Source organism: Macrobrachium nipponense, chromosome 39 (genome assembly GCF_015104395.2).
Source record: "Macrobrachium nipponense isolate FS-2020 chromosome 39, ASM1510439v2, whole genome shotgun sequence".
Lineage (NCBI taxonomy): Eukaryota > Metazoa > Arthropoda > Malacostraca > Decapoda > Palaemonidae > Macrobrachium > Macrobrachium nipponense.
This window is the reverse complement of record NC_061099.1, coordinates 1,011,982-1,024,305: the sequence shown is the minus strand read 5'-3', so window position 1 is coordinate 1,024,305 and position 12,324 is coordinate 1,011,982. Positions and strand designations below refer to the sequence as shown.

General features: G+C 36.1%; 1 protein-coding gene across 1 annotated transcript in view; it reads right to left on the bottom strand.

The window, feature by feature from the left end:
• LOC135209993 (glycine receptor subunit alpha-2-like) overlaps positions 1 to 12,324 on the bottom strand; it is a gene marked incomplete in the record, with an annotated part of 455,240 nt that overhangs the window by 43,770 nt on the left and 399,146 nt on the right. The window contains 1 exon segment of the mRNA XM_064242724.1: positions 7,162 to 7,253. Coding sequence (XP_064098794.1) covers positions 7,162 to 7,253 — 92 coding nt within the window.

Here is a 12,324-nt window from a genome sequence, read left to right as displayed (position 1 = left end):
CAGGAGGAAACCCTCGCAGTTGCCCTATGAATAAACTGTTACGAGAGGGTGGAAAGTGAGATGGAAGAGAATATGAAAGGAGGTACAGTAAAAGGAACGAAAGGGGTTGGCTAGGGCCGAAGGCACTCTGCGAAGAACCGTAAGTAATCCCTACGGTACACCGCATAAAGACCACTGACGGCACTAACCCCTCCCCCCCACGGGGGAAAATAGTTTATAGCATCCGCATGTATATTAAATAAAGAAACAAAACCGAAGGATTTGCAAGTGAGCAAAACTTAGAAACTCGGGAATTACGAGAACCGAAAACAACGTTAAGCTCTTTCTTTCTTTCTTTCTTTTGAAGAAGCCATCCAAGGCCAAGGTCTTACAGGATCTGCGTAATCTCTGATAGATTAAAATCATATGCAAAGTGCCAACTGCATATTCATATCTGCTTCGAGGTGAAACTCTCTTTTTTAGCGCCATAACTCTGATTACGTCATTTCTCATGGTGAGGTATTAGGAATGGGGGCTTCTGTTAAATGTACTCCACTGAGCATGCAGCGATATTCAAGTTGTGTATGTGCATACACACAGATACACACGCATGCTTACACACACACATATATTTGTATGTATGTATTATATACACGCATACATAAACCTTTTAACAAACGCTCCAAGAAATCCATAACTGGACGAAACTGTTGGGCATATTCTAACCATTTATATATTCCATTTTCCTATAAGGAATACAACTGATTTATATATATATATATATATATATATATATATATATATATATATATATATATATATATATAGATGGGGCCCATAAAAACACCAAAATAAAGAGAGAAATACTACATTTCAGACTGCTGTCTCCCTCTTCAGGTATATGAATGAGAAAAGTTACAGAGAAGGTGGTATTATACCAAGAGGTCCATCCACAGGTACGCCAATTTAGGTCACTCCTGCTGATAGTCTCCCTTTAATCTTCTTAAGCGTCGGTTGAATGAAAACCTTGTCGATGACATCTGAGTCCCATGCTTCCTTTGAGAAATTCATTACCTGCCTCTCTTTGATCAGGGCCGATTCCATCATTTGACTCTTGTACCGGCAGTTGCTGCTATAAATTATATGTGACAAATTCCAATTTATATTATGGTTATGTTCATTTATATGGTTGAAAATAGCTGAATTCAACCATATAAATGAACATAACCATAGTATAAATTGGAATTTGTCACGTATAATTTATAGCAGCAACTGCCGGTACAAGAGTCAAATGATGGAATCGACCTTAATTAAAGAGAGGCAGGTAATGAATATCTCAGAGCATGGGACTCAGATGTCATTGACAAGATTTCCATTCAGCCGATGCTTAAGAAGATTAAAGGAAGATTATCAGTGGGAGTGACCTAAATTGGCGTACCTGTGGACCTCTTGGTATAAATATCACCTTCTGTGTAACTTTTCTCATTCATCTACCTGAAGAGGGAGACAGCAGTCTCTGAAATATAGTATTTCTCTCTCTTTATTTTGGTGTTTTTATGGGCTCCTTTTATTAGATGGAATTCTGTTATAACAGAACATTTTTACCAGTCATATATATATATATATTATATATATATATATATATATATATATATATATATATATATATATATATATAGTGCGTGTGTGTGTGTGTATAACCGTTATGAAAATCAAATAGAAATTTTAACTCCTATAGAAACTTCAATTGATAAGGAAGCGCAGCCAATGTTCTGCGAACATTCAGGTTTCAAATATCTTGTTCGCATCCGTCAGGCAATATTTCTATTTTCTATTGGTGTTACTTCGGTCAGTGAGCCGTGACGCCTCTAGGGGTAGGCGAGTAAAGCCTGCCGGGACACCTGCTCCCACATCTGAATACTTTCTTCCCATCTCCCTGACATATTTCCAGTGATTCCCAAAATATTTTTCAAGAGGCTGACGTTACTTTGATATCACGGCCATTTCTATCTGCTTCCGTGTAGAGAGAGAGAGAGAGAGAGAGATGAGAGAGAGAGAGAGACTACACCAATCTGATAAATCGCTTGAAAAAAAACGAAAATGATAAATATGTGAAACGAATGCCAACTTGAGATGATAAAAGATTAAGTAAAGATACAATAAATATATACATACATACATACATATATATATATATATTATATATATATATATAGTATATATGTAGGTATGTATGTATGTATGTATGGTAGTTATATATGCCGATAAATTTATCACCACTCCGTTAAATAATGATTCAATAAAACTCCACCGTCAATTCGGCAGCAATCGGAAATATTACAATTCCTTTTGATGGCGACATCAACCATCTGTCCGTCTCCAACCCCCCAACACCCCTCTCTCTCTCTCTCTCTCTCTTCTCTATCTCTCCTCTCTCTTCCTCTTCTCCCCATATGATCCATCTGTCATAATCTTAATATTCATATTCCTTCCCTTTCCCCCAACAAACATTTCAGCTGGAATTGAGTGAAATGTCTCGTAGCCGTCGATTTCAATTTCAGTTTCAGCTCTCCCGGGCTGATATCACGATATCCACTTATTTTATGGATATTAAATATCCCGGATATCAAATATCCGACGGAAGCCGGTGACGGGACATTGAACCAGAAGAGAGAACGGACATACTAAAAGTCCCATTTCTCATGCAAACATATTTAACAAATGGAAGGTAAAATGGCTGAAATGTGAACTCTCTCGTGAGCGATGGTTTAATGAAACAGGTTCACATTGTGCAGCGTACAGACGTTATTAAGAGAAACAGCTAAAATAATACATTTCGTAAATTTGAGACGTGGCCCGTCTACAATGAGAATCCTCATTTTAACGCGAACTATATATTCTGAATGACGTAGGTTGCTATTCGAAGTTCAATACAATCTATGATATTGCACTGAATCTCTACAGTAATGATGGTAATATTCCTATACCATTTGAAAAGCAGGTTGTTGCATCAGAATAAAAGCAGAAAGTGCTTTAGAAACTTATTTTCAGCGTCAGAAAAACAAGGCTGATTTGAAAAGATTTTATAAAGGTCTTGGACAGATTTTAGTCCCTTAAAACAGCATCCCACTGGTATACCTAGACTCCTACAGAGTCTTCACCCGTACGATTTCAGCGCCATCTACACAGAAGACCCAAAAAGTATAAAACTGGCGTCAAAGAGTAATATGGACAACCCAATATTAGAAGTGATAGTTACGATAACGAAAAAGGAAATACTTCCCTAGAAAAGCATATTTTGTGTAGGATTTTAAAACACCTGCTAAACATTGTCTAGGAAATAGTGAAAAATTTCAACCTTACAGGTAATATTAGTTAATCACATTGCTTTGCCAGTAAATGATACCCCTCACTTCTAGTTCTCTTCCTACCTTCGCCAGTTTCATGTGTTATTTGTTATTAAAAAGTGAAGTCTTTATGAATGAAAGTACGAATGATGCAAACAAGGGAATTTTCATCTAGTTTTGTAAATGCTAACTCAATAATACCCTATTAGTATATAAAATAAATTATTCACACAATCTATTATATATAAATTTGCGGGGAAGAAAAAAAAATAATAATTTAAGAATATCTAGAAGTTGCGATAAAAAGTGGGAAAACAAAAACTTGCGTCATCTCAGCAAACACTCAAAACTTGAGCTACCACAGCTAATTTAAACACTAAAGCTGCATATACCGGCGGAGGCACACAAAAATATCCATTTCTCAGATTACAGCCACGGTTTCAAAAAAGTAAATAAATAAATAAAAATAAAAAATAAAAATAAATGAAAATAAAAATATCCATTTCTCAGATTACAGCCACGGTTTCAAAAAAGTAAACAAATAAATTAATAAAAATAAAAAAATAAAAATAAATAAAATACAGATATCCATTTCTTAGATTACAGCCACGGTTTCAAAAAAGTAAATAAATAAATAAAAATAAAAAATAAAAATAGAATAAAACTATCCATTTCTCAGATTACAGCCACGGTTTAAAAAAAATAAATAAAAATAAAAATAAGAATAAAAAATAAAAATCCTCCGACTTCAAACGAACGGAGGAGAGTCACAATTATTTGGAGAAATCCACTCCTCTGAAGTCTCGCCTCTTTTCAAGGTGTTCCGGATCCTTGTTAATGTTTGTCGAGGTTACATAACGAGATGCGTAATCCACACGTTTCCGTCTTTCTTGGCTGATGCTGCTTGGAGGAGGAGGAGGAGGAGGATAGGGAGGGAGGAGGAGGAGGGGAAGAGGGAGAGGAGGAGGGGGTGGGGAGGAGGGAGGGAGAGGAGGAGGGGGAGGGAGATGGGTATTCAGGCGTAGAGGGACCTCCGTCCTCTCGTGATTGCTGCTGATCAAGAGAAGAGGAAAATGATTTTCTGAAATGACTCCTGGATAACAGAAGCGACTTTCGGAGGACGTTCGTTCCTTCTCCTTCATTACTCTCGGGCAAACTGAGGTTCTAAGTTTCCTCGCCTCGGCAAAAGCGTATTTTCAGATGTCTTACAACAAGTTTCAACCTTGAGGAGAACAAAACGAAGAAAGATATTTCCCCTCTGTTATTACAGGCCTTTGGGAAGCGACTTTTGACTGTATCACAGCACTGAAAATAACCGATAACATTGACAGTTTCTTAGCACTTCAAATAACTGATAACACTGACAGTTCCACAGCACTTCAAAAAAATAACTGATAACACTGACAGTTCCACATCACTTCAAATAACTGATAACACTGACAGTCCCACTGCACTGGAGCTAAATGATAACATTGACAGTTCCACAGCACTTCAAATAACTGATAACACTGACAGTCCCACAGCACTGGAGCTAAATGATAACATTGACAGTTCCAGAGCACTGGCAATAACTAACTGACAGTTTCTTAGCACTGGAGATAACTGATAACACAGTGGTTATAACCAACTGTGAATTACAACTACGACGTGGAAAAATCACTATTCCTAAACATATTACTTTGACAACTGTCCTGAAAGACATTAAAACTAAACAGAAATACAAACAAATTTTCAAATAAATCTAAACATCAGAAATAAAGACAAATTTTCAAATAAATCAAATACAAAAAGGGAAAAACGATAAACTTTCAAATAATTCAAAACAAAACAGAAATATATACAAATTTTCATAAAATTAAAAACGGAAATGAAGACGAATTTTTCAATAAATAAAAACAAAAGGGAATTAAAACACCAATTTTTCAAATCCAAACAAAAGGGATATGAAGACAAACGTTCAAATAAATCAAAACAAAGCGGAAATAGAGAAAACTTCAAATAAATCTAAACCAAGGAAATAAAGACAAATTTTTAAATAAACCAAAAGAAAAGGGAAATAAAAACAATTCTTCATATCAAAACAAGAGGAAAATAAAAAAAAAAACGAAAATAAACAACGTTTCACATGAATCAAAACAAAAAGATATATAAGGTAAAAATAAAACAAAATCAAAACAAAACGAAAATAAAGACAAACATTGAAATGAAGCAAAACAAAACGAAAATAAAAATAAATTTTCAAATGAATCAAAGCAGAAAAAAATAAAAAAATTTCAAAAAATCAAAACAAAAAGAAAATAAAAAGAAACTTTCAAATGAATCCAAACAAACTGAGTTAAGAGATAATTCTCTCGGGTACCAGACTTCAAGAAATCAAAATTGCGCTGCAACTCATTGGGGAGACCATCTCCCCCCTTCCACCCCCCAAAAAATATTTTTCATAACGTCATCATCTGAAAATTCAACAAGTTAGGCAAAATCTAATCCAGTTAGGCTCCCCACTGACAGGAAATACGCAACAAGTTAAGGGAAGACGAAGGTATCAAGGGGAACTAATTGGCCCCAAGAAAGGGAAAAGTCTTCGGGGATTTTATTCAGTAACAATGTAGAGTTTAATCGTTTTATTCTACTCTCTCTCATTTCTTGAAGTTTGTTCAGTAAATGACGATGTAGAGTTGAATTTCTCAATCTCTCTCTCTCTCTCTCTCTCTCTCTCTCTCTAACACATTTATTGATGTTTATGCAGAAAATCATTCTCTCTCCCTTTCTCTCTCTACCTCTCCCTCTTTCTCTCTCTCTTCCTCTCCCTCTCTCACACACACACATTTACTGAAGTTTTTTTCATTAAATACCATATGTACAGTTTAATCTCTCTCTCTCTCTCTCTCTCTTTTCTTGAATTTCGTTCAGTAAATGACGATGTAGAGCTGAATCATTCTCTCTCTCTCTCTCTCTCTCTCTCATTTCTTGAAGTTTTTTTCAGCAAATGACTATGTAGAGTTGAATAACTTTTTTCCTCTCTCTCACTCTTTCTCATTTCTTGAAGTATGTTCAGTAAATGACGATGCAGAGTTGAATAATTTTATCTCTCTCTCTCTCTCTCTCTCTCTCTCTCTCTCTCATACATACACACATTTCAAGAATGCACACGCTCGCATTTCATTAAGTTATTTCATTACATACCATATGTAGAGTTTAATCTCTCTCTCTCTCTCTCTCTCTCTCAAAGCTCCTGAAAAATGTCTTACATATTCAAAAGTACAATGAGCTATCTAGACGTCAAAGAGGGGATCACTTCAGCACTTAAAAATGTGTAACGAGTTTTCCAAGACATAGTAGACGGTAATTCCAAATTCATCAACGCCACAATTTCAAGGCGTTTAAGTACTAAATAAAAATAGCACAACATCAATCAAGGAATATTGTAAAGTAATAATCAAACACACACGCAGAGAAGAGCAATTAAGGAATATTATAAAAGTGGAAATGTAATCAGGTATTTCAGAATTTGTCAGTTTGGTTGTCAATATTTCGTACATTCACGTTTTTGTTTTATAATGCCGATATATATATGTATGTATCACACACACACACACACACACACACACATTTATATATATATATATATATATATATATATATATATATATATATATATATATATAAAACGGTATTATAAAACAAAAAAGTGAATGTATAAGGTATCACGCCTTGTCAGTTGGGTTGTCAATAATTTGTCAAAAAAATTATATATATACATATACATACTTACACACACACATATATACGTATATATATACAGAGAGAGAGAGAGAGATAACATCCTTAGACTTACCTTGAGAAGGAGGCCGCATCTTGTCGTAGCTCTTGGCGTCCTCCGGCAGAATGTCGGAGATCTCCAGCAGGGAGTCGTATTCATCAGCCGCTCTGAAGAGGAGAAAACGACATTTCTTTGAATGGGACTCGTAGCAGGATTACGAGGAGGGGCAAGTCTAAGAGTATTAACCTATTAGAAATAAAAAGCAACTAGTTCTTTTCCTAGAGGATATTATCTTGCAACAGATTTCCTAGATGATATTATCTTGCAATAGACATAGGGACACTTAGAACACTTCATCAAGTTCGTTATATAAAATATCGAAGACAGTTTTAATATGTTTTCTCCTAACAGGTTTGGAAGTATCTAATCTATTTTCGGCATTTTTTTTCATCCTAACATGCTTAAAATTGACAGGCTCTTCAATAACTACAATAAATAGTGAAAGGATTCACGTAGAATCCTTCCAATAAATATTGGTCAATATTTTAAGTCCCTAAAGAAACTGGCCTTTCGTAAATTGTCGCATCTGGAAATTCCATTAGGTAAAAAATGTTGCATCTGGAAATTCGCTCAGTAAAAAATGTTGCATCTGGAAATTCGCCTCAGTAAAAAATGTTGCATCTGGAAATTCGCTCAGTAAAAAATGTCGCATTTGGAAATTCACTCAGTAAAAAATGTCGCATCTGGTAATTCATTCATTAAATCTAGAAATTGGCTCAGTAAAAAATGTCGCATCTGGCAATTCATTCATTAAATCTAGAAATTGGCTCAGTAAAAAATGTCGCATCTGGCAATTCATTCATTAAATCTAGAAATTGGCTCAGTAAAAAATGTCGCATCTGGCAATTCACTCAGTAAAAAATGCCGCATCAGGAAATTCACTCAGTAAAAAAATGTCGCATCTGGAAATTCACTCAGTAAAAAATGTGGCATCTGGAAATTGGCTCTGTAAAAAATGTCGCATCTGCAAATTGGCTCAGTAAAAAATGTCGCATTTGGAAATTGGCTCAGTAAAAAATTTCACATCTGCAAATTGGCTCAGTAAAAAATGTCGCATCTGGAAATTCGCTCTGTAAAAAACGTCGCATCTGCAAATTGGCTCAGTAAAAAATGTCGCATTTGGAAATTGGCTCAGTAAAAAATGTCGCATCTGCAAATTGGCTCAGTAAAAAATGTCGCATTTGGAAATTGGCTCAATAAAAAATGTCGCATCTGCAAATTCACTCAGTAAAAAATGTCGCATCTGGAAATTCACTCAGAGAAAAATGTCGCATCAGGAAATTCACTCAGTAAAAAATGTCGCATCAGGAAATTCACTCAGTAAAAAATGTCGCATCAGGAAATTCACTCAGACAAAAATGTCGCATCAGGAAATTCACTCAGTAAAAAATGTCGCATCAGGAAATTCACTCAGACAAAAATGTCGCATCAGGAAATTCATCATCAGAAACAAAAATCGTCGCATCAGGAAATTCACTCAGACAAAAAAATGTTTCGAATCAGGAAATTCAATCAGAAAAATGTCCATCAGGAAATTCATCAGTAAAAAATGTAGCATCAGGAAATTCACTCAGGTAAAAAATTGTCGCAATCAGGAAATTCACTCAGAAAAAACAAAAATGTTTCGCATCAGGAAATTTTTTCAACCTCCAAGTTAAAAAATGTCGCATCAAAAGAAATTCACTCCAGACAAACAGGGTCGCCATCAGGAATTCACGGTCAAAGACACAAATTGTCGCATCAGGAAATTCCCTCAGTAAAAATGTTCGCATCAGAAATTTCACTCAGACAAAAATGTCGCATCAGGAAATTCACTCAGTAAAAAATGTCGCATCAGGAAATTCACTCAGAAAAAAATGTCGCATCAGGAAATTCACTCAGTAAAAAATGTCGCATCAGGAAATTCACTCAGAAAAAAATGTCGCATCAGGAAATTCACTCAGACAAAAATGTCGCATCTGGAAATTCACTCTGTGAAAGACGTCACTCCTGAAAAAAAACCGCCTTTGAAAACTCAGCACCAACTGATTAGACAAAGCCCGAATTACGAGTCTTCGTAAGTCCGGCCGTCCTATATGTCCCGAGAGACACGGCAAAGGTCACGGTGGAGATTTAGGGAGGAGACTGAGTGACGCCCCACTCATTACCCTGAAGGTGAAAGGTGGCGTCTGTCATTAAAGCTCTAATTAAGGGAAAAATGTTGAAATGGGGGGAGGGGGATGTTGGTGACGTAATTACTCGAAATCTCTGCCGGGGGTCTGATAGTTTAAGGTAATCTTCTGTGTGCTGTGTGTGAGAGCCTTATATATATAAGAACAAGTTTGTGTGTGTATGAGAGTTCTATTTACATGACCACGAGTATGAGAGAGAGAGAGAGAGAGAGAGAGAGAGAGAGAGAGAGAGAGAGAGACTTATGTATATAAGAACAAGTTTGTGTGTGTGTATGAGAGTGAGAGAGAAAGGGTTCTATTTATATGACCACGAGCGTGTATGTGTGTGTGTGTGTTTGCGAGAGAGAGAGAGAGAGAGAGAGAGAGAGAGAGAGAGAGAGAGAGAGAGAGCTGAATAACTGCCACTCTCACTCATCTTAATAATCAGGAATTATTGCTTGAGTTACAGAGCGGTATTAAACAGTCTCTCGAGACGCATAACTAAGATCCGAATGAACTTCCAGTTCGACACAAGTTGCTCTGAGTCGTAGGCGGGGAAGATGTGGGTTGGATCTTGGCTTCTCCGTTTATAAATGCGGGAGAAAACAAGGTGAACTATCCATAAATAAGTAAATATAAAAAAATAATTAAATAAAAGGAATAAAATCTATATACAATTAATAAATACTTGCATGGATAAGTAAAAATGGATGAGAAAAATAAATAAAATAGAAATACAAACGTAAAATAAGTAGTAATGAATTATATATGGTAGAATATATTAATGAATACATACAACGATGAATACAAAATACGAAATTGTAACAATATAATATATATAAATATACAAATTAATGCTCATGGTTTGGTTCGCTTTCTACTCCTTTGCTCAACTTCAGTTTCCCTCCTTCCTTCTATTAATTCTGTTTTTACTTGAATAGCAATCTTGAATGAACTTCAATCCGCAAAAAAAAAAAAAAAAAAAAAAAAAAAAAAAAAAAAACACGGGAAACCCCAACAGGACAAGGCGTAACCTACCGTCTTTAACTAACTCCAAATAATAAATAATAAAGAAAAATAAGGACAGAAAAAATAATAAAAAGTTAGCCAAGCCAGCCTCTCACATAGCCCCACAAAACTCATTAAGAGAACCTTAGTTTTTTTTTTTACTCACATTATTTTATCCCGTCTCCCGACTCGGGTGATCTAATGTCTTTTGTTCACCTTCCCGGAAAGCAACGCTACGTTAATAAAGGGGCGAACGGACGGACAAAGGTACTACGCACGTACAAGAAGTTAATCGAATGAGAAGCGAGATGGAACCAATTATCTGTCAGGAACAAAAGGGTATATGGACTCACAAGGAATGGCACGCCATGAAAAAATCTGGGAGCTGGGGCGAGGGAGGGGAGTTAGGGGATGAGAAGACTCGTCTCAGAGAGAGAGAGAGAGAGAGAGAGAGAGAGAGAGAGAGAGAGAGAGAGAGAGAGAGAGAATCGTCACCTCACTTTTCTGGTGTAAACTCTATTTACTTCTACTTCGTCCCTTAGCACAGACACACACACACACACATACACATACAGAGAGAGAGAGAGAGAGAGAGAGAGAGAGAGAGAGAGAGAGAGAGAGAGAGCGAGAGAAATCGCACCGCACTTTCGGGTGTAAACTCTATTTATTTCTACTTGTCCCTTAACACACACACACACACACACACACACACACAGAGAGAGAGAGAGAGAGAGAGAGAGAGAGAGAGAGAGAGAGAGAGAGAGAGAGAGAACCAGCAAAAGAAGTAATTGTTCACAGGTAGCCCAAACCTGAAGGAAATACAAAAAATGAAGGGATATGTGGCAAGACAAAATGCCGTGGCCAAATCTTTGACAGCCACACCAAAATAACAAATGTTTGGAGAAAAACGAAGAAAAAAAATCTCTTTCTCCAAAGTGTTACGTCCTCTGCCCACATTCCCCTGATACTATAACGAAAAAAAAAAAACATAAATAAATACAGGTGCCCGAACAAAAACTGTATTTGGACGAAGAGCCAAATAGAATCAATTACCAGTACCGACAAAAGAGTAAGGAATTATCAGGATTGGGCTCCGTTTGGAAAAAGAGGGAGCTTCGATTCTACAATACCGGATTTGGAGGAAAATAAAAAAAAAAAAACACACACACACACAACAAAGCGTCAGCTGCTTTTTCTGCCAGAGCCTTTACTTTCTGTCGGAGCCTTGGAAAAGCTTATACCTTTTATGCCTTTATCTGTAACCAAACACCCACGGAAATATAAAAGACTCGCATATTAAATAAGAGAGAGAGAGAGAGAGAGAGAGAGAGAGAGAGAGAGAGAGAGAGAGAGAGAGAGAGGATGAATTTTTCTTTCATTTTGAAGGCATGGTGTACATCACTCAAAAAATAATTTCTTTTTCTCTTTTAAAAATTTGCTTGTTCCTTACCATCACTAAAACAACACACACACATACATACATACATACATACATACATACATACACATACATACATACAATTTTTTACGGTAATCCCTCCGGTGACCTAAATATCCGAAGATTCCACCCAATCCTCCTCATAAACTTGATGATTTGGTATATCATGTAGACTCGTAAAGAATTATCTAACTTATTTCAATTAATTTTTATTGTTTCCCAAAAGCCTGTCCACACATCAAACTTGATTTAATATTAAGTCGGACTTAGATTTGAGGAAACATTTTCCTCGTGGAGTCTTTAGGAGTTACACTTCACTTCTTCAGAGAATGTTAGATCAGTGGTATTTCCAGATGTAAGTTTGAAATATAAGTTTCATTAGAAATAGTGTTCCATGAAAAAAAAATCTCTGCTCAAGTATTAAAAGGAGAGTAGTTAGGGGAATGTATCTTCTTCTCACATTGGTTACATACCTAACAGACCCCTAGCTAACCAGGTTTGTAAATTGTTGTTTGTTTGTTTGTATGGTGTTTTTACGTTGCATGGAACCAATGGTTATTCAGCAACGGGACCAACGGCTTT